The sequence below is a fragment of the Numida meleagris genome, chromosome 25 (assembly GCF_002078875.1).
Source record: "Numida meleagris isolate 19003 breed g44 Domestic line chromosome 25, NumMel1.0, whole genome shotgun sequence".
Lineage (NCBI taxonomy): Eukaryota > Metazoa > Chordata > Aves > Galliformes > Numididae > Numida > Numida meleagris.
The window spans coordinates 2,691,487-2,713,930 of NC_034433.1; the positions used below are offsets into that span (position 1 = coordinate 2,691,487).

The 22,444-nt window shown below is 50.6% G+C and overlaps 1 protein-coding gene and 3 long non-coding RNA genes across 4 annotated transcripts; 2 read left to right on the forward strand and 2 right to left on the reverse strand.

The window, feature by feature from the left end:
- Positions 156-6,438, reverse strand: LOC110388244. The gene is made up of 2 exons (XR_002432826.1): positions 6,381-6,438; positions 156-5,561 (listed from the first exon to the last, which is right to left on the reverse strand). It is a non-coding gene; the product is annotated as an uncharacterized LOC110388244 (long non-coding RNA).
- Positions 6,594-8,653, forward strand: LOC110388245. The gene is made up of 3 exons (XR_002432827.1): positions 6,594-6,684; positions 6,818-6,995; positions 7,402-8,653. It is a non-coding gene; the product is annotated as an uncharacterized LOC110388245 (long non-coding RNA).
- On the reverse strand, positions 8,787-11,630 carry IL10 (interleukin 10). The gene is made up of 5 exons (XM_021377327.1): positions 10,944-11,630; positions 9,945-10,007; positions 9,563-9,715; positions 9,143-9,208; positions 8,787-8,908 (listed from the first exon to the last, which is right to left on the reverse strand). Exons 1-5 carry the CDS (start codon positions 11,094-11,096, stop codon positions 8,813-8,815), a joined length of 531 nt encoding a protein of 176 aa, XP_021233002.1. The 5' UTR covers positions 11,097-11,630; the 3' UTR covers positions 8,787-8,812.
- Positions 16,336-20,236, forward strand: LOC110388293. Its single transcript, XR_002432844.1, has 3 exons — positions 16,336-16,804; positions 17,448-17,642; positions 18,647-20,236. It is a non-coding gene; the product is annotated as an uncharacterized LOC110388293 (long non-coding RNA).

Here is a 22,444-nt window from a genome sequence, read left to right on the forward strand (position 1 = left end):
TGTTTCACTGCATTTAATGTGCTCGGGGAGAAAGAAGAACGTTTTTTTTTTTTTTAAGGCAATGTTTAGTTTTTAGGTGATCTTTTAGACACTGTATGCAATTTTAATTTGTTTTAAGAAACAGTTTTTATCTTATATATATATATATATATATATTTTTTTTTTTCTCCCGTCTGTTGGCTTATACTAACCTTTCTGGTCTGCTCTTCAGTCCTTTGGATTAAAGACACTTACTGCGTCTCCCAGTCTCTCCTCCTTGCTCGCGTGGCTCCGGGCCAGGTGGCTGCTGTGGCGATGTCCTGAAATGGCTCTAAAGCAGCTGAGCTCCCCTGGTGTGTTCTGCGGGGACGCAGTGCTGCTGCCCTAGCAAAATCCCTTTGCGTGGGGACACGGTGAGATCTGGTGGCCTGGTCTGCCCGGATGATGCTGCAGGTGGAGTTTCTTGCGTGGCGTTGCTGATGGGATGAGGGGATTCGGGGGAGCTCAGGCTTTTGGGGCCATGGGTGCTGCAGCCAGGTGCCAGCAGGGGGAAGTACACATCCGGGGTTGTGGTTGTGCCATGGGTGCTGGGGTGGTGCTGCCCCTGTCCCCTCTCTGCTGGCTGTGGTCGCAGCAGGTGACACCTCAGGATCTGCGGGTGCCGGGAGCTGCTTCTGCTCGTCCCTGTGCTTGGCTGCAGCATCTGCGGGTGGGGAGGAATTACCAAAATCCCCCTGTGCTGCCCTCCTCGCGCTTCTCGAGGTGGAGATGCTGCTGTGCTGCTCCCAGAGGTGCCGCTGCAGGCTGTGCAGGAAGGACAAGCGCCCGATCCCACAAAGGTGCTGCAAGCAAGAAGGAGCTCTGGCCTCCTCCTCCCGTCACCCTTGCAAGAGCCGAGCAGGAAGGAGTCATTCTAGCTGCCAAGTTCCAAAACAGTGAGCTCATAGCTCCTACCCAGCAGCACACCGTGACTGTTTGCACAGCACAGCTCTCCCCACGGAGCGGAAATGTGGACTGTACAAACACACACTTGCACCCAGAGGTGTGAAGCACAGCAGATCTGCTTCGGGCTCAGCCCACGGCTGCCGTTAGTGCTCGGGCTTGCGTAGGTTCAACGTTTTGGAAAGAAGTTTTGTATAAACAAACGTAATCCCAGCGAGAAAACCCCAATGTAGGGTGGGAGGTTGACGTTTCCTTTATCTCTCCTCCTGCCCTTCCCTGCAGATCACTCAGGAGGGGCCCTGTGCACCCCAGCTCCTTTTTTCTGTCACCGCTTTCTGTTTGTTGAGGTGGATGAAACCAGAACTCTTTTTTTTTTTTTTTTCTGTAAAGATTCTGATACTAAAAGGAATAGCGGGGTCGGTGTGGGCGGTGGGCGAGATCGGGGACTTACTCACATGGGGCCGTATTTTTGTTGCTTTGGGTTCGAAAGCAAAATTTTGAGTCAGATTTGTTCACAGAGTGCTGGAAGTCAGTAGGGTGAGGAGGATAGGAGAGGGCAACCGTGAGCTGGGGAGAGGCATGGTGGTTGCTCTCTATTATACCTGGGGAGAGCATCCTCTGAGCTGGTGGACCCAATCTTGGGACGAGGTGCTCTTCTTCTCCTGCTTTTCAGAGTGGAAACCTCTGAAACCCCAACTGAGGCAGGAACAGGAGGAAGCCAGTTTGTGTGAAGATCTTCATTCGCTCCTTGGTAGAATCGAGCGGTGAATTACCGGCACTGTGCACCCGTACTGATGTCACCCGGTTCACCCTAAACTTTGCTTGGCCTTACCAGCTGACAGAGGTGGCTGATTGGCACTGCAGGTTGGAGATGAGCCACCGAGATAGGGGCCGAGGAGGTGAGCAAGAGAGATTCTCGCACATTGATATTTTTGATGAAAACTCTTCCAGCATGACTGGAAAGCACAGACGCTGGGAGGTAAGTGCTATATCCCACCCCTGGACGTTGTGTCAGTGACAACAGGCAGCTCTGAGTCACATAGCCCCGGTGCCCCTTCCCTCAGCACCTCCTCACCCATTGCTCTTTGTCATTCCAAGAACCATGACCCGTGGTTGGATTCTGCTCCCACGTTCCTCCTCCGCACCGCTCTCCCGTTGCTCTGAGCTCATCCTCAGCGCTGCTGTTAAAGCATTTGCGTCGTATTCAGCCTCTGACCATCCTCACCCATCACGTCATCCCTGTATGTATGTGCTGAGACGTCGGTGCCCAGCGCTTCACGTAAACCGGAGGGCTCGTCCATGCAACATGCTGACTCTAAAGGAATATGTGAAAAATTCACCGCAATTCTTTAATTTTAGTGCTTGGTAGGAAAATAAGCCCCACCTTGTTATTTTTGGTAGCAAACTTCCTGCTAAGAAGAAGAAAATATATCTCTCTCTCTCTTGCGGGGATCGGTGTTGATCAAATATCTGGCGCCGCTCCAGGGAGACCGTCAGCATTTGCTGCCACCTGAGAGATGAATCACGGAGATCTCATTTCCTCGTTCATGATGAGCAAAGTGGCTGCAGCTCTTGCAAGGATAGAGACGAGGCCTGGGCAGCTCAGGGCACGACACAGCGTGTCCATCTCCCGTGGTGTTGGTCAATGCTGGGCAGCCCCGCAGGGACGAGCTGTGCTGGGGCTGTGCAGACAGGAAGGCGCGTTGTGCAATGGGCGGCAGTCAGAGCAGAGCAGCACAAAGCGCTGTGCTCCGTTGGCTGTTTGTTTGTGCCTCCAGTTTTCTAATGACAAGGATCATGATATTTTCCCACGTGTGCACTATCATTAAGCTGTTCTCAGTGCAGTGGAAACTAGCCATGGCCTTCTGTTGGCCAAGCAGGCTTTGCCTCCATTGCATTTCTGCTCTGTTGGTCAGTAAGTGTGCTTTGCACAAGGCTCAGGTTTTGCTTCTGCGGTGTTTCAGAGCTGTGCTGGGATTTCTTGCAGCTCTGTTTGGAACCACCTCAAAGTGGCCCCAGTGGCAGGATGAGGCTTGGACATTTCTCCTGATTCAGGGCCACTTCATGGGCTCATGCACTGCCATGGCTAAGTTGCTAGTTTGGCTTTCTTGAGCGTTAATTAAAACACCAGTCATTAGCCTCGCTCGACCCTGTGGTTATGTGGTCCTGCTGAGTGCTTGCTGAATTTGAATGTGATATCTTAGAGACTTTGGACAGTGGCATTCAGCACTCATCAGAGTGATGATGACTGATAAACTCAGCTGTCAAAACTGAGTGTGCAGGAGCACCGATTTGTGCTTTTCGCTGGCAGGAAGGGTCTCTCCAGCAGTTGCTCTGTTATATTACAGCAACCTGGATGCTTGCAGCCCCTCTCCCAGTTGGGAAGTCAGAGGAGTTCCTCATTGCTCTGCAAACCCCAGTGACAGCTGGAGCCAGCACAGAGCTGTCAGCGCATTACGGAGAGAGTGTGAGGGCTGTGCTGGTCACAGGAGCTGGGCTCAGCATTGCAAAAGTCAGAAACTGAAGTTTCGTCTCAGGGTAAAAGAAATTTGGCATTGCTGCCAGGAAGTGAACCTTGCAGCCCAGCCTTGACCCCCTGGATTGCCTGGAGCGAAGATGTTGTTGCTTCAGGGTGTGATGAAATGGTGGAGAGACCCTGCAAGAGGCAGAAGCACAGAAAGCAGAGATGTGAGGTGAGAGCTGGCTGGTGTGTGTCACCATCCCTATCTGATGGAGATCTCCATCTCCTCCTCAATCAGAAAGCCCAGCACTCAGATTGAGCGTCCAAGGAGCTGGTGTGGCTGGGAGCTAACGCAGTGATTTCCCTTCCTCCTTCCATATCACTGTACAGAGGGGCGAGTCCCTGTTAGAGCTGCGCTCAGCCCCTTCCACAAATTAACAGTTGGAACAGGATGAAAAAACATCGCAGCATTCACGCATCTCCCAGTCCTGCAAACCCCCAGGGCTCGGTACCAGCGCCGGGAGCTGAGCCCTCAGGACGCATCAGGATGGAGTGATTTAGAGCAAAGAGGAAAGCAAGCGGCGGCTGTTCCTGTTGGGCGGCCGCTCCGCTGGAGGCTCCCTGTGCTGAGGGTAAGCGGCCCTTAGTCATTGCGAAACCGCCTGCGTGCCGAGGAGACGCGCGGGGCTCAGCACAGCCCAACACACCGCACGGAAAGGAGCTTCACTGAAAGCAGGCAGCTTGCTGAGAACCGACCCCGCCGCCCCCCATGGGCCCTGCGCTGCTGCGGGTGCCATGGGAGGAATCGTTTTGCTTTGCTCATCCCATTGCCCGACCCTGGTGCACCAGCTGCAGATGGGATGGGAGGAGTCGCTTTGCGCATCCCCTAGCCCCTCACATCCAGCCGTTTTCTGATCTGCTTGGTTTCTGGGACAGCAGCAGTGGGGCTGCTTTCCTGGGCATGTCTCTGTAAAAGGAGGCAGAGTGCTCAGCTCTGCTCCGTAACGCTGGAGCATTGCTGGTATCCAGTAATGGTGGTGAAACAGGATGGAAATGGGCAAGTTGAGGGCCTTAGCAGTTGTTTTGGAGGGATGTTTTGGAATATGTTCAGCTTTTTCTTTTATTTCCATTTGCCTTGCATCTTGCTACGCTCTTCAAAAATAAAAGAGTTTGTGATAGGAACCCATAAAGCCCCAATTTCAGTCACATGGGGCTGAAATCTAGGGCGCTGAGAGGCATTAGCGTGGCCCGAAAAGCTTTAAAAAAAAAAAAAAAACCATTAAATAACAAGTGTTAACTGTAACCACAACTGAAATCGGGAGAGTTCTGAAAGCTTTTGCAGTTTTGATTTTGTCTTTTTAGTGCTTCGGTGCCCGCATGGCACTGATATTTGGGTCCCTGTGCCACACGGCTGTTTGAGGCGGTGCTCCCTCCCTGTTAGCAGAAGGAGAGTGGCTTTCAGGAAAGGTTCCAAAGAGGGAATAATGAAAAACAGAAGGAACTGCTGCTCCAGCCATGGGTGCTCTGATGCATTTCCACCCTTGGTGTTTTCCCTGTTGGAAGTGACATTTGCTTATGGACGAGGGAAAAGCGAACGCTTGGGCATTTCAAAGTCCTCTGGAGTCTTTGTGCTCACATGTGAGTGATCAAACTGAAGCAGTGGTGAAACCACAACCATTTTGCCTGTGCAAGCCCTGCGTGGACGCTCTCTCTTTCTTCTTCCTGGGCTCTGTGCTCTCCCTGAATCCAGGTGTCTTTCTGATGGAGAAGGGAAGGATGGAGTGGCCACCCTCATTGCAGAGCTGCTGGTGCCCATGGCAGTGATTCACCCGCACAGCTTGGCTGGTTTCACCATGAAATCATCTGATGTTGGAGTTGTGCAAGCCTGGACTTTGGTGGTTGTCCCTATCCCTGCTGCTGTGCCACAGAGTGCGCCCTGGGCTTGGAGCATGGGCTCCAATGGGTTTTACCGGTCTCTTAGGGAGGAACGTAAAGAAGGGAACAGAAAGATTAGGAAAGTGTTCTTGGCTTTGCTGTTGGAAGGAAGCCCTGCTGGTGAGTTGCAGTGGGAGTTGGGTTGTTTCCATGCAGCCATCCAGGCTGTGCTGTGGCAGCTCAGGTCAGCTGTTCCACTGGGTTTGTGTTCTGGTTGGTTCCCAATGTCCTGGATTGCTTCACCCTGTGGGAGATGAGGTTCTGGTGAATATCCTCCTGCATTTCTTTTCCCTTAGGGCTTAATGGTTATTTTTATTGTTTTAACCCGTAAATGGTTTATCAGCGTGCAACCAACGCCAGACCAAAATCTTTGCAGCAGCATTGCTGTCCAGTTTGGAGAAGCCCAGGCTGTGGGGCTGGGGCTCAGGGAGCCCTCAGGCAGTGGGGTTTTGCTCTCAGGAAAAGGAAGATACCCAGTGAGGAAACCATTTGCTTCCGTGGGATAAAAAAAAAAAACAACCCAAAAAACAGCAAACCAAACAAGCAGAAAACCACCGCCTGTGAGAGATGTGACAGTCTCATGGTGTTACTGTAACACCCAGACAGACAGAGATTGGCAGGAACTACATCAGCACTACGCGGTGTGGGATAATGTATGCGGCACTGCAGCCCGAGTATGGCACAGCACATCCTGGGGTGCACGAGCAGCTGCAAAGCCAACTCCCTGCTATGCAGAATACTCCTTTTGTTGTATTTTTTTTCCCCAAAGACCGATGTTTTTGGTGTGTGCTGCGGGATGCTGGGGCCCCCCATGGTCTGCCACCTGCCCTGATGCATGCAGCGGGTGCGGAGTCAGGGTGCAGCCTGAGTGGTGCATGTGCCACGTTCTGCTTTGGGGTGGGTGTGAGTCACAGACGTGACTTGGGATGGTCCTGGTGTGTTGCGTGCCACGCTGCCCTCGGGCGTTGTTTATTTTTTTTTCCCTTTTAGTTTTGTCTAAGGGTGAGAGGGACTGGCGTGCGTGGATAGGGGTGGCCCGAGGGCACGGCCCGAAGTGACTCACAGCATTGCTCCTCTGCTGACATTGTCATCACTGGTGAGGGATTCTGGCTTTGGTTGCCCAGGCAACTTCTGTCGGGATTTCCAGAACCTCCCTCTGAAAACTCCCTGGGGATGAGACATCCCTTCAGTCACAGGTGTGTGCGTGTGTTTCATCCACCAGGTCAGTGTTGTGATGCAGACATCGCTGAGTTTCAGTGACAAACAGATGCACAGATGCATTTGCACGCAGCCTCAGCCCATGGGTGTCCCCTTGCAGAGCGCGGCTGTGCTCTGTGTCCTGCACCGAGCGGCTCCGCCAGCCCCAGGTAACTGGAAACCTTCCTCCCCTGTACAGAACGAGGCATCCCGTCCGCTTCCTTCCTGTGGTTACCTCACCAGAGTGACTGAGCTTTGCTGAAAAACTCACCCCCAAGCTGACGCGGCCTTTTCCTTGGGCAGGGGCAGGTGCTGAGCTCCCAGGGCTCCTGCCTAGAGCTGGTGCTGTGTGCCCAGGGGACACACGTCGTGTAAAAGAGGTGAAACTGCAGAGATGGATATTGGCTGGTGTTAGCGTGTGGTGGAGGTGGTATCTCCTGTCTGAGCTGGGGTCAAGGCCTCGTCCTGGTGGAGAACAAAGGTGAAGCCATAGAATCGTTGAGGTTGGAAAAGACCTATAGGGTTGCCAGGTCCAACCCCACCCCGTCCACACTGTGCCCGCTGGCCATGTCCCTCAGTGCTGCCCATGGACTGCACAGAGTTTCTCAGCCATAACCCAATGGCAAAGGGATTGCTGGCAGGTGGTTTGTTCCGGTGCATATTTCGTTAGAAATTTGCATTTAAATGGGAGGCCCGTGGGTCTTCTTGCTTCTCTGGTCATTAATGCATTGAGTCCTTGGTGGTCCTCCCTGCATGCACCCGTTCCCCATTGCCCCCATACACTGCTGCTGCTCTGCAGCCATGTTAACAGCTTGGAAGAACAGAGGAGAGCCTTTATTTGCCACAAAGTCTTTATTAGCAAAAATAAAATATTTCTTTCCATACAGGCTCACAGGGAGCATCTCACACGGCGACAGCAGCTGAGGCTGTGTCCAGCTCCAGTGAGGATCTGTGCACATGGCTCCAGCAGTGCCCTGGGCTGAAGGCCCTGCATTGGGAATGCTTCCCATGGAGATGCCCTTCTGTCCCCATACACACAAAAACAGAATAAATCACATATAAATAATTACTTTTCAGCAGTAATTGATGAAGTACAGGAAAGCAAACAGCGAACTGGCTGTGTTTCATCATCCTGGTGCCCTAATACTTCTAAATATTAGAAATAAATGCCTCCAGGTCTTGGGATGTTCTTCCATCTCCTCTTGCAAATCAGAAGCGAAACCAAATATTGCCAGTGCTGCATGCAGATTTATGGATTTGAATGCAAATTACCCAAGCCACCTTAAAATGGTGGTTAATTAAATATCTTCTAACTTCTAAAAAGAAAAAAAAGAACACCAACCACCAAACATGGAGTAATACTCAACCAAAGACTGAAAACTACCCGAAAGTGCAGAGTGTCCAACCCAGCAGCTCTGGAAGCCAGTCGATAGCAGTGTTTAGAATCATAGAATCATAGAATTAGGTAGGTTGGAAAAGACCTACAAGATCATCCAGTCCAACCATCCACCTACCACCAATAACCCCACTAAACCATGTCTCTCAACGCTATATCTAAATGTTTCTTGAACACAAGTTCTATTAGAACCAGCTGCTTAATTCCTATCACTAATTCTCTTTAACCTGGAACAGCATACAGGCTGGGGCAAGAGCCAGGTTTATTATTGAGCTATTGCTGAGGCAATCATGCGTAGTTTGCTGGAGAGCAGCTCCTCTCCTCCACATGGCTTTCCATGCAAAGCAGCGGAAAATCAACCTGCTTGCGGTTACTTGTGTGGTCATTTTGCTCAGTGCAAGGCCACGCGATAGATCTGAATATTTCAGTGCCCAATTGCAACTGCGAAACCGGAGGTGGGGATGTGGTCATGCAAAGAAATAGCTGATTGCATAAATAAATCACAGCTGAAAAGAAGAGGAGCAGGGGGCTCTTCTGGTGTTTGCAATTGGGCTTTGCTGAGCTCAGAGCAATTGCACTCAGGGTGAACTTGACTCTTTGCCCGCTCCCCAGAGGGATGGGTGTTCTGAAGCAACGAATACAGCAGCGCTATCATAAACGGTACAAAACGTTGAGCAATAAATAGTTCACAAAACAAATAATAAAATTCTGTAAACACGGACACTGAGGTATTGGGGAAAAAAAAAATAAATACTAAATTCATTTCGTAGGAAATATAAAAAAAAAATAAAAAAAAAAGATCTTTTAAATAGGATACTGAACGTTAAGCTGTCGTTGAGCTGCAAGCCTCGGGCTGAGGCTTTGCAGCACGGCAGGGTTGGGCTGAGAGCAGCCGTGCGCGCTCACTTCCTCCTCCTCATCATCATCAGGTACTCCTCGATGTAGTTGATGAAGATGTCAAACTCCCCCATGGCTTTGTAGATCCCGTTCTTGTCCATCTGCAGGCGAAAGTCAGCCCGTGGTTCATTGTTTGCATGGCTGCACGTGCGATGCAGGATCCCCAGCAGGGCTCTCCTTCCACCGAAACCTCCGCGCTCTCCCCACCCACTGATGGAACGCGGCGGCCGCTCTGAGCCGCGCTGCGCTGCCCTGCGTCGGCACAGCGTGAACGCCTGCTGCGCGCGTGGATCCTGCTGTAAGCCAGCAGCAAAACCGCCCCGCCGGGCACCCACCTTCTCGAACGTCTCCTTGATCTGCTTGATGGCTTTGCTCCTCTTCTCGCAGGTGAAGAAGTGGTGCTGCGGAGGCGAGAGGCAGCGGGTTAACTCGGCGCTGTTCCTTCCTGCTGCTCCCGGGGTGACGCAGCGTGCGCCGGGTGCTGGGGTCACGGCTGCTCCGGCAGCAGGATGCAGCATTGCCACGATGCATGCAAGTAAGGGATGCACCCCCACCCCCTCGCTCTGTTAGTCTGCACCAGACAGCGCTTCGAGCATCCTCCCTATCTCTGATTATCAGGAGGAGAGAAGGGCGAGGAGAAATCTCACCCAGATGGGGTTTTGCCTGTTCTAATTGCTCTGCTCCCCGGCTCCTGGCCCCACCTCCCTGCCCCACGGAGACCCAGGGACCAGCCCTGTGGTGCAGATTCCACTCACACAGCGCCGCATCATCGTCTTCAGGCCCAGCAGCATGTTGCCCAGGTCACCCATGCTCTGCTGGTGGCTGGTGCTAGTCTGTATGGCGCGGGGCAGGACCTCATCCGTGTAGAACCGCAGCATCTCGGACACCGACTGGCAGCCGAAGGTCCCCTGGGGAGAGGAGGGGGCACGCTGGTGGCAATGCTTTTGTAATCCGAACCACAGCAGCGGTGCTCAGAAGCTGAGGATGAGCATGCATCAGCCCTGCTGCAGGCACCTTGCTGGAAGAAGCATCCATGGGCCATGGAAGACACTGGGAAGCATCCCAGATTAGGATCGTTTTCTTTCGGTGGAAGGATGGAGAAGGACAGTGGACTTGCATTGGAATAGTAATCCTTACCTTAAATTCTTCCAGCAGTTCAGAGCTGAGCAGTTGGATGTTAAGTTCGTCATCTCTGGATTGCTGCAGGAGAATGCAATAGAAGATGTTCTTTAAGCAAGCAGCGCTGTCTTCCTCTTTGCCTCGCTCAAGGACTGCTCTGCTTTCTTGCATTTATGGTTTAATCCCACTGCTGGCATCCCTGTGAGTCCCCATCTCCAGGGGCTCCTCTTGTGCCTCCAGCTCCTGGGCCAGAGCTGAGCTGATGTTGCCCAAAGCATCTCCCCACAGCACCAAAGTGCTCAACAGCTTGTCTGAGAGGTAAGGAAGGTTCATTCCTCATATTAATTGAAAGTTTTGCAGTGGGTTTTAAGTCTTAAATCCCACTGATCATGTTCGTTTTATAACTAATTCAAGCCATGCCTCTAGTCTGGGTTTTAATCCAGGGAGTGAGGTTGCTTTATTGCTAAAACATGATGGCATTAGCTGGAAGGGGAACCCCGGGGTGAGCACAGATCCCTGCAGCCCTGCTGTAGCAGCGGGTGCTCGGGGAGCTCCGTGCTGCTCTCTCTGCAGCCCTGGGGCTCCATATGTAAAGCACTGAGATTTGTCACAAAGCAATCACTCAAGATTCCATGGCTTTGTCAGAGAAAGTCTGTAGCAAAAGATTTCCCTTTTCAGCCAGTCCTGGCTTCAGCATTGCCTCATTGCCCTGAAGAATTTAATCCCTTGCTGCTAAAGTCAGTGCATAATTTGCTCTGCAACTTTTAGGGGGAAGTCTGCACAGTAAGGCTTGCATTATGAAATCTCTCGAGTTCATTCTAACTAAAACCGGGAAGAAAAGCCATTCGTGTTATCTCTCAGCAAGCAGTGAAACCAAAGGGCAGCCCATAGCACAACGCACGGCCAAATCCCTTCTGCCCGGAGGAGCCTGCTGCCTCCTCATCCAAACCATTCCACTCTGCAAAACAACCCAACGAAACAAAAGGAGAAGGAGCGACCGGCCGGTGTCATACTTACAAAATAGTCCTTAATTTCCTCAAACTTGATCCTCAGCTCCTTGAGCCAAGCGGGCAGCAGCTCGGAGAGTTGCGGGCAGCCGTGCTCCGAGCAGCGGGCGGGCAGGACACAGGCAGCCAGCAGCAGCAGCAGGGCCTGGCAGCAGGTCTGCATCCTGGGGTCAGCTCTTTTCTCCTGCTGCCGCCCTCGGTTGGGTGCCACTGGAGGGCAAAGTGTGGCTCTGCAGCCTTCACCTTGATGGAGCCCCTCATTTATACTCTCAAAGCATCGCAGTTTCCTTTCCCCGCTTCCTGATATTAATGGTATAAGTCATTCAATAAACCTAAATGTCACTTGGGTTTCCCGTCAACTTTGGGTTTCCTGTTCTCTTGACCCCCCTCTCCTCCTCACTACCCATCGAATCTTTTGTGCTTAGACTCTGCATTTTTTTTCTATTGCTTGCTTCTTGTAAATTTAAATGAGGCGTCAGATATAAAGCGAAGAAGGAAAGGTGCTGTGTGAGCTTAGATCTGCATTTCACAGCCACTTTTTATTTTTAGAAGAATGCTCTACTCTTGGGGGAAAAAGTGTTTCTATTTTTAAGTCTCTCTATGAGCTGACACCAGTGATCTCCGGTGCTGAGCATCACCCAGCAGCACTGCTTTCAGTGAACCTGTTCAGGTGCTCCGCTCTCCAGCATTGCTCTTAACCAACCTGTTCAAACACCATCACCTCCTTTAGCACTGTGATGCAAATATGCAATGCGCTACAACTTTTTTTTTTTTTTTTTCTTTTTAACAGGGGTTAAAGCAAAGTCGATGTGAATACTCACAGGCTCCAGCCTTCAGATGGTGTTTTACTGGGGCATTAACATGGTCAGCCCTGTGCACAGCACATTGAGATGCAGTGGGGATTTGGGCTCCCAGTGTCAGTTCTGCATGCTTCCCTGCTAGCAACAAGAGCAACTATCACTTTCTTAAAGTGTTTCCTAGCAGCACATGCTGAGTTTTATTGCATTGTATCATGGGACCGAGTGTTTGCACATTGATGTTCTCTGCTCACGTGTCCAAGCTGGACATGAAAACTTTTCTTTCTGGTTTTTGGATTCAGTTTCGTTTCCAAGAAATGGACAACAGCCACAGCCAAGCCCCCCAGCACCAGGTCCATGAACCGGGTGTGCTCTCCTCCCCACTGATAAAAGTGACCATTGAGGTGCTGAAGATAACTCCGTTGACGTCTCTCTTTCTTCCGTTTTCCTTTCTTTCACGCTCTCCTTCTGTATAATTTTATACTTGCTTCCTTTCGGTGATAAGTCTGTTAGCCAAGAAAGAGAAAGCGGAGATAAACTTGGCCTTTCTGGGGGCTTCTTTGAAGGTTTTTCTGCTCTTTGGAAGTGGCATTCCCCTCCTGCTGCCTCCAGCTTATTGCCTGGGACAAATCACTTCGATTCTCATTTCTTTCACTGCCCTGAGCGTCTTTCAATGCGAATTTGCAGACCTCTGCGAAGGAATTGGTTACAACTAATGCTGGAAAAATGCAAAGTATTCTTTATTACCATATGTTTAGATTTCAATTAGAAAGCAGAAGAGAGGAAAGTTTTGTGTTAGAGCATGCATGAGTAAGGGCAGATGAATTGTGTATTCGTAATCAGGTGAGGTAAATTCTCTTAACACAGCAGCACTGAGGGGTTTTGTCCGGTTTTTTTTCCTTCTGGTGATGTTGTATCTTCTCCCAGGGCCAGGAGGGAGAGTTTTCCCAGTGAATCACTGCACGGACACAGAACTTCTGTCTGAATCACAGCGTGTGTCATGGGGATTGTGCCCCACTTTTCTTCCGCTACTCGAGTGCCTGAGTGTGGTTTCTTCCCTTGACCACCAGTGGTGAGGTTGGGAGGCCATGAGGAAGGAGAAGGGCAGCAGCTGGCTCAGACCAAAATGTGCGGTGTTAAACGTAACCCGTTTCACTGGCGCTGTCCCACAGCTCTGTGCTTTCACCCCACGGTGTGAGATTGTATTTTGGATGAACTCCAAGCTGCCTCAGGTCGGTAGAGCTGTGTGAGTGGGACCTGGTGGCCGTGAGTTCCACGGGGACACCAAAACCCTTCTGCTGGGCGCTGGGACGTGGAGCTCACCCGCTCCCTGTGCAGGTGCAGCTGGGGCCAAAGCAGTGACTTCAACCCCCCTAGGTTCGTGCAATCTGGGGAACCCTCCTTGCAAACCGTGCCTTGCTCTGCAAGAGTTGCTCAGCACAAGTCTGAGCGCTGTGCTCATGGCTCAGCATTGGCACCCCAGGGCCCCTCCGTTCTGCGGAACGGACCCTGGGCTCTGACCATGGTGCTGACGGAGGGGTCCCGCCCCGGGGTCGTCCCACACTTTCCTTCCTGCCCAGGAGCTGAGCTCTTGTTTCCAAACTTCCCTTCTTCTCAGCAATCAGTGCTCTCCGTGAAGTCATCTCAGTTCGACGCCCAGCCCGTACAGAGCAGCGTTCTTGTGCAGTTCCCTCCTCCCTGTTTTGGAACCTGTTTTGTTTTTCGGCTGCGCATGGTGTAAGCCAGAAGAGTCCATTCCACAAAGGAAACTGCCCTGCACACGCACGATGCTCGCTGTGTTTACCTGCGTTTCCTTCGCCATGGCAGAGATTTTGACGGTGCAGTTTCGCTCTGACTCACCGCTGCTTACTGCTGTGGAAACGCGTTGACTCTGCAGTACTACGAAGCAGTTGCATGAATGAATAAAGCACCTTTCCTGAAGAGTGTCCGAGGACGTGGGTGTATTTCTAAACCTTTAGGAAACAGCTTTCATGATTGCCAAGAAGATCGTTTCAGGAAGGAAACATATTACTCAAAAGCCTTTTGCACTCTTTGGTGCTGGCAGCTTCCACGGGGGCAACTTCTCCCCTTTTTTCCTCTCTGGGTCTCAGTCATTGCCTTTGGACAAGGGAACACGATGTATTTTATGCACTATTACTGATACAGCTGGAGGAATCACCTAGATTTCCAGGCTGCATAGCAGCGTGTCTCTTTTTTCTCTTTCCCAAAATTCCCCATTTCTCATCCATTCCTATTTGCTGTCAGTGACACCAGGGAAGTGGAGGCTTTACAGCCCTTCATTCACCCACTATGAAACGCCCTTTTGCTCTCTCAGCAGCACCCTCTCTGATGACTAACAGTTCCTGACGCATGAAATGCATCGCTTTTCTTTTGAGATCTTCTGCTGTCAAGGCACAAAGTTGGACTTTTCTCTTTTGGAAATCTGCTTTCTAGCACTTGTCAGAATTGGCAGCATGACTCATCCCAAAGTCAACAGGTTAATCCCAAATTACTCTTTGGAAATTTAACCCATGTCATTAATTGTATTGTCATGTAACGTCTAAGAGTCATGGAATAGGTTACTAGTTATGAATAGACACATCGTTATGACCTCTAACGCGACCTCTGCTGTGACACAGAGTCTTTCATAAGAATTTCTTAGTAGGTCTTGAACTTCTGTCTGAACTAATCCAAGCTGGAATCCTAACCTAAAAGCATCACACAGCAGTGGTTCCTCTGATCTGTAGATTCAGCATTCTGGTGATTAATCAAACCAAGAAACATTGGCATTTTTTAAAATTCATGTGTAAACATTCCAAGATTTGGAGCTTGCAATGTCTTTTCCGATTAGGTGAAGGAAAGAGCTCTCTCAAGTCATAGAGTTGAATGGATTTTTCTAAGTAGACTCTAAATAGAATTGCTGACTGGAGTTTCTAAAGTCACAAGGAATGGTGCTGTGCATTGTTAAATGCCTTGTGTTTTTTAACCAGCAGCAGCTCAGCACGAAACAGCCCTTTGCCCAGTGGGATGGGGGAGAGAATCAGAAAAAACAACAAGAAGTAGAACTAGAGATAAAGTAGAAGTTAAAAACTGTTTTTAAGATAGAAAAGAAAGACAGAAATAGCAGCAATGATGATAATAGTATCCATACACAAAACAGGGGGTGCAAAACGCAATTGCTTACCACCTGCTGACCGATGCCCAACCAGTCCCCGAGCAGCAGCTGCCACCCAGCCAACTCTCCTCTGTTTTATAGCTTTCTGCATGATGACATATGGTGTGGTACATACCTGTGGCCAGTTAGATCAGCTTCTGCCCCCGCCCCCCTCATGCTAGTTCCCTGTGCACTCCATCTCCTTTCCTGCAGGAGAGTATGAGAAACTGAAAGACTGAAATGCCCTCGATTCTGTGCAGCACTGCTCAGCGGTGTCTAAAACATCGGTATGTTACCAAAATTGTTTTTCTCCTGAAGCCAAAACACAGCATCATCCCAGACACCGTGAAGGAAATCAGCTCTGGCAGCAGGTGTAGGACCAGCACATCATGGTGAGCTGCAGCCAACTGCACCTTGGTGGTGCCACGTTCCCAGCCCTTCATCCCAGCTGCTGGGCATGAAGCTGTGGGTTTTTTGCTATTTGCATGCCGCAGAGCAGTTGAGAAATCCCGGGTTTTCTCTTCCAGCCCATAGCACTCAGAGCAGCACGTGCTGGCAGTGATGCAGCGTGGGCATGCGTTGTGCCCGTCCCCCCGCAGCCCCCGGGATTCCCCCCGTGCCATTGTCACCTGCCCCAAATGACAGTGGGATGGAGTGGAGGGGACTGCCCATCTAGCATTGCTGTGAACTGGGCATGAGCTTTGGTGACACGATATCACTTGCCTTGGACAGAATGTTGGTGGCCATGCCAGGCTGAATTACAGCTGATATTCCCAAGGCAAAGCTAAGGCACAAGGAACGAGTTTCATGACGTGGATTCCCAACACAGTCACCACAAATTCACTGCTGACACTGCTGCTCCTTCAGAGACCAGTGCAGCAAAATAGAATTGCTCAAGTTTTTCCTCTTCTTGCATTTTCTTAGTTTAAGCTGATGGTGTGTATTTAGCAGCCACTTAGTTCCTCCAAACTGGGAGAGATGCTGCGGCCATAAAGCTCAGCACGGGGCTGCGCTTTGCTTCTGTGCCACTTCCAGGAGGAGGAAAATAATCAGCGTTTGGCCTCCTATGTGTAAGCAAGCAGAGATTTCTGATAAAAAAATAAATACAAATACTATTTAATGTCCACAGGAATTTACATATTATTATTAAATGTCAGGTACCTCCTGCTGGGTGCTTTGAGCTCAGAGATGCGAAGGAAAAGTGAATTTGGGTGCTGAGATCAGCAAGAGGAGAACTGCAGCAGCAGCTCTGCTTTCTGAGTCCCTTCAGATGTCTGTAAGTAGGAAGTGGGGGATGAGTCCGAATGGTGGAAACCCCCCCCGTGCTGAAATTAATGCTTAAAAAAAGAAGAGGGAAAAAAAAAAAAAAAGAAGAAGAAGAAGAAGAAAACAAATTGGAAGCGAACTTCCCCTGCTGGCTGCCGCCTGCTCGCGACAGGGAAGCGCGGCCATCCACTGCCCTTCCCTCCTGTCTGCCCGCACGTTTCCGAAACTGTGAAGTCGGGGAAGGGCTTTTGTTGGTCACTTTGTGCACAGCAAAAATGTGCCGCCATGGATGGAATCTCATTTTCCAAGGGTTCAAAGGGAGAGGCACACGCTGGGGGTGGACAAGCCCTGCGCCCTGCTGGGGTGCGCAGTGTGAACGATTGCTTTGTGTAGCGGAATCCTTCTTGGAAATGCTTCCCATGGGATCAGTCGTGTTGATTTGCCATTTTTTCACATTTCCATTGATAGATGAGATGGGAAACCCTTTGCTCTCCCTCCTTCTGCGCTCCTCCTCGTGGGCACGAAACCTCAGGGCTGTGAAATCTACACCCTGAGCCGTGCTCAGGGCAATATTAACCCCAAAATGAAACCTGCATGTGAGGACCGGGTGATGCACAGCTCATGCACTGAAAAGAGTTTCGGTTTTGGTGAAAGGTAAGTGGATGGGAGTTGTGCCTGGCCACTGGGGTGATTCATTTGTTCCCCAGATCATTGAAAATTCGAGCTGATAGCTGTCAGTTTCTCCTCTATTAGGCATCATTTAGTGCCTGTGCTGTCAGCACATTTTGCCCTCCCAGACACATGAGGCTCTGTGAGACACAGTGCTCAAATCTGGGGCTGAGTGCAGATTTCTGAAAGGCTGCAGCTGGCGGCTGCTCCCTCAGTTCTATAGCTGACCCATTCAGAGCTTTGTCTGCCTGAAGCCTGCAGGGAGCAGGAGTGGCTAGGTAGAAGCGTTCCCTCTGGGTACCAGTTCCCCACTGGCTGCACCCAGTGCATGTCAGAGTATTTCCAGGCTGGGCCAGGCTCTGAGCAACCTGATCTAGCTGTGGATGTCCCTGTTCATTGCAGGGGAGCTGGACATTAAAAGTCCCTTCCAACTCTAAGGGTTCTATGACTGAGTGGCCTGCTATTGCTTATGGGGGGCGTGAGCCCTCCATTTGGTCCAGACAGAGCATCAGAAGTGATGCTACATTCTGGGGCCGTTCATTTCAATTGTCAAAATGAAGAACTTTTCTCCAGTTGTGCCTGTGTTTTATTCTCATCCCCTTTCACTCTCCACCCCAATTCACTGCAGGGTTGCAACAGCCCGGGTGCTGCCTCGCTCCTCCAACATTACCTCAACGAGACCCCCCCACACTGCAGGGACACGTGAAACACTGCAATAGATGGTAACAAAAAAATGCAAATCCTGATTGCAGCTCCGATCGCAAGAGAGGAAAAAGGTCTGAAATCAGAACCAAGCCTATTACATCTAAATTCTGCAGGGCAGGTGTGTACGGGCCTTCTTGTGGACGCTGAAAGTAGAAGTCAGTGTGCTCCAACTGCTTTTCGTGCACAGCTCTCCCCCCATGGGATGCACTACAGTACAGTTTCGTTTCCCTTCCAGGGGCTGGGCCCCACTGCCATCGCAGCTCGGCATTACCGCGCTCCTCTTTCCTTGCAGTCACCGTTTGTTAGAGAAGCCCAGTCTCTAATATGTCAGACACCCACATCAAAAGGCTCCTGAAACCTCTTGGAAACTGAGAAGCCTCATTGTCTAAGGCTGGGTTTAATCTCGTTGGCTGATTTCAGTCTCTGATATTACAGATGTGTGTGTTCGAGGACGGGTGCACAGCTCAGCATGGGCGCTGGGTTTTGCATCATGCATCAGTGGGAGCTTTCATTCATGTTCAGCAGCAGGGCAGTTTTTCTCAGGCTCTTTAACCCCATTTTTTGCTGAAACGCCGATTTCCTGAACACGACGGGGAAAAGGGAAAAAGCGAACCACCAAATCTCTCTGTGAAATCTCGCTGAAACGATCATGAGCTCACCATGTGCTCGAGCAGGGGCTGCAAAACCTTCTGGAAGCCTCCCAGGCTGCTGTGCTATTGGGATGGGAGCTCCCTGAGAGCAATTTGGTTCCCCACCTGACTCCTGAAGTTGGTAGGAATGAGCTCCCTGGCACACACACACGCTTGGTGCACCTGCCAGGACTACGCTGTTAAGACCTGCCGTGTGCATTTCCCTTTGAGGAAGATGGAATTGATGACAACCAAAACATGAGTTCATACTTTATCAGAGATAGGTTAGCAAGTATTTAACCCTCACCACCCCCTGCCCTCCTACTCTTGTGACTAAATTAACGGTTTTCTGCAGAACGGCTGTGCCGATGCACGAAATCCTTCCATAAAGATGAATGTTAGAGGAAAAAATTTGAAGATTTATCTCTCTCTCTTTTTTTTCTTCTTCTTTTTTTTTTTTTTTTTTTTTTACATTTATTTTTAACCTCTTTAGGTAAAATCCTGGCTTGGTGACAGCGCTGTCAGGAGTGAGTCATGTGTGTGACATCACACCGGCACTGTGCAGGCGGTGGCTGAGGCAGCGGCACTTTCTGTGACGTGCAACCAGGAGCTCCAGCAAGGACAGCAGGACACCGGAGCAGATGACGGGATGTGTGGGGCTCGGCTATTGCTACCCCACATAGCCGAAAGAACTGCAGAGGAACGGTGGGGGGTGTCCCCCAGGGGATGCTCTGCAGCAGGGTGGTGTCACACCTCAGGGATGCTCTCCCAAAGCCCCGTGGAGGTGATGGTGGTGGGGCACGAGCTGCTCTGTTTGTGCATGCGACAAGCAGTGACATCCCTGGGCTGCGTGTTAGTGTCCCAGCCAACCCAGGCTCTTCCAGGCACGTGCTCTGGTGAATATCAACTTAAGAAAAGAAACATGCCTGGCAAGGTGGAACAGCTACAGGATGTTTTCATGGGGAGCTTTGGGAAAGCAGCTTTGGGTGGAGGAATAATTAAGTTTTTGGATACCTTTCTCAGGTCTCGAGCCCTGATGTGACCCCTGGCACTGCCACCCTGCTGGTGGCAATCTGGGCATCAGCGTGGCTCTGGCTCCCTGGGCTTTGGGCATCACTTGTCCCCGGTGCGCCGGGTGAAGCTGAGCCTGAGAGGCAGAGAGGAGCCTGAATTTCAGAATTATTACAGTGGTTTTGGTTAGAAACGTGACTGAGAAGAGGGCACACAATGTACCACACCTATCAGCCAATTACTCCGCGCAGAACTCTCTCTGAGTCATTTGACGAGTTTACCGAGAAAAACAATTTTCTACTTTTGTCAGCAGCTGTGGCTGAGCGGGCGGTGAGGTTGCTCTGATAGCAGCTCCCTGGTTTCTGTCGATAATGGATTGCACTAATTAAGAGAGAGCAGAGCAGTCAGATTTTCGGGGCTTGGATAAAGCACAGCAGCAGGTTTCCATGCGAGCAGCAGCTAACTGAGGCAGGGACTGTCCTCAGGGCAACCCTTGGGTCTGCAGTCCCCATTAGTTTCAATGGGGCTTGAGATGGGCTCTGGATTTGAGGGTCAGGCGGTTGCCTGACAATGACCCTTGACATTTGGTGAGGATCTTGGTTAGCTGCAGGATCACCAGTGGTGATGGCAAACTCTACCTCGTGCTTTTCTCAAACATTTGCCCTCAGTTTGTGTGGATGCTCTCCTGAAGCACAGCAGAAATTGTTCCCTGAGCTCAGATATTGTCGCAGCTCTCCACTATTGCATCTGGATTTTTCTTTTATTAAAATGAGTGCTGGCATTTCTGTCATTCATGTCGTCTCATTCTGGGGATCTGTGTACGAATCATTATCAGCTTCAGATCTGATATGATGGAGTACCTAAAACTGCTGTGAAATGAGTAATGCAACCAAATGACAAACCGAGGATGGTCTGCAAAGCATTATCAGCTCTTATAGCATGAAACTACATTGAGATGTGCTATTGAAACATACATTATCACTCTGAAATCCTTTACTGGAAATCTAGACTTTACACATGCATGCGGTCAGTCATTGACAGAGCAGCTCCTATTCAGGTCAGAGTATCTTGGTGGTGGTTTTTTTTCTGTTTGGTTGATTTTTAGGATGAAATAAAAGCTTCTGGATCTCTGAATGACTGTGGTGTCGGGTCAGCAGACGCTGCTCAAAGTGCTGCTCAAAGGCTGCTTTCCTCTTTTTATTTAAGATCTGGAGGCAAGTTAGTGATGCACAAGGCTTGCCTTCTTACCTTGCAACCCCTGATATGGTGACAGTGGAGATGGCAAACCCTACTATGTGCTGCTGTGACAAGTTATTTGGGTCCTAACTTCTTTCTGGGCTGCCTGGAAGGATAGAACAGGACCACGTCCTCAGGATGTGGCCACACATCAGAGCCTGAATGATGCTGGAAATGCCCCAGGCAGCCAGTTCCCACTCTACCATCTGATCTCAGCAGCATCATCACACTGTGCTCCAAAAATCCCTATTTCTTTTTTCCTCTTCCTTCCCAGAGAGTATGAGCCATGGCTTGCTGGTTCACTGGGGATATTCTCCTGCTGCTGCAGTTGACGCATGGTCCAGAGCCTCTGCTATGTGTGCTGCGAGGGGAAAACAGAGCATCTCCCCCATCACTCATTGGTTTCCTCCTTGGGGTGGATTTTGCATTGAGTTTCTCACCCGCTGGTGCTTGGCTCGCCAGCCTCCTGGGTGCCAGTTACCAAAAAGGAAAAAATTTGGTTACCAAAAAGGAAAAAAGAGAAATCCCTTCTTCTCATCCGCAATTTACATAATGAAGTAAGAACTCACTGTTCTTCCCTCGTTTCCCTGCCGGGCTGGGCGTGCTCCGGGTGCCTGGGAAAGCTGCAGGCTCGTTTGGGTGCTTGCATGCCTCTTCCTCCGCTCTGAGCAAAACTTTCGCTGCAATTTTACGAGCGGCAGCTGGGGATTTGGAGAGGAAGGTGCAGATTAACACGCATGTGCTGCTGAGGATCGTTCCGAAGCTTCGGCAAGGTGACATGCAGCCTGAGGTGGGTTGGAGCTGCCTTTGACTCATTTCCCTTATGGGGACGAGGGAGGCATGGTGGGTGCACTGTGGCAATTTCAGCAGTATGCAATACAGCCTGGGCATAAAGCCTATTTGCCTGCCCTGATGTGACGATGGATATACTCTCGAGACTGAGTTTCTTTATCAATGAATTACTCACCCAGTAAAACCCGATGGCCCACAGGTGTTCACATCCCATCCCTGCATTGCAACAGCTGTGCCCCCAGGCTGCTGCTCTGCACTGTGGTGGGGACGGAGGTGCCCTCTGCTCCACTGGTGCATCCCCATTGGGTACAGGCAGCCTGAGGAGTTTATTTAGCTACTCATTTGTTTGCAGGCTGAACGTGGCTATGTCCAGAAGGAGTGCACAACCAACCAGCCTGGGCTGTGTGTAATGATCACCTCCATCACCTGTGCTCTTGGAAACCAAGGGACTTCTCATGGCCCCAGGGTGCTGTCTCAAAGCTTCCCATACCCAAGCATGTCTGGTCCCCAAACATTGGGGACGTGCTGGTGGATATGAGCATCCACCCATCCCAGGAGAGAGCCTGAAAGCAGAGTCCCCCTAAAACAAAGGATGAAGGTCCCACATGCCAGGACGGTGCTGGAGAAGGGGCTCAGCATCTTCGTGACCAGGGCCAGATGCCTCCGACCCAGGGATACCCCAGTGGCTGGAGCCGCAACCCCAGCGTGGTGCTTCCCCTTGGTCCCATCCTCCCAACGCTCCGTGCCAGGATCTCCCGCCCCCAGATGGTAGGGAAACACCTGTGAGTGAAGGAGTTAGTCCCTATCGCTTGCTAATTAATTCAGTGAATTGCAAAGGGAAATAGATGCCGGGAAAAGCAAGAAAAATCCCAAAAGTTAATCCACGAGTTGTTTCCTCCCGGTACCTGGATAAAAACACGTCCTTCAGAGCTCTTCAGGCCAGACGTCGGAGGGACAAGTTGACCCGTGCCAACGAACCAGGTAAAGTGCTGGCTCTATCCTTCCCCCGTGCATCTCCTGTATCTCCTATAACGAGTTTCTGTAAGGGTTTTACTTATGAATGTCAGTGTGAACACAACCTACGTTTGAAGTATTCATACTGTTCCATAGGGAAAGCGTTCTCCTTTGTGAACAGCCTTTGGGGTCTGCTGCTTTTGGTCACACTTTCAGCCTTGCTGTTCCAGCAGTTTGTCAAAGGCATAATTTATCTGTACTTACTTTTCTGTTGAAAAATTTTGTGTACAGCTCTCTC

Bases quoted from the DNA above. Each gene is read 5' to 3' on its own strand.
- IL10 (XM_021377327.1), bottom strand. From the start codon at position 11,096: ATGCAGACCTGCTGCCAGGCCCTGCTGCTGCTGCTGGCTGCCTGTGTC. The intron at 9,716-9,944 runs GTAAGGATTACT...TCCTCTCCCCAG, and splicing joins AACTGCTGGAAGAATTTAAG to GGGACCTTCGGCTGCCAGTC. The intron at 8,909-9,142 runs GTGGGTGCCCGG...TTTCGCCTGCAG, and splicing joins TCAAGGAGACGTTCGAGAAG to ATGGACAAGAACGGGATCTA.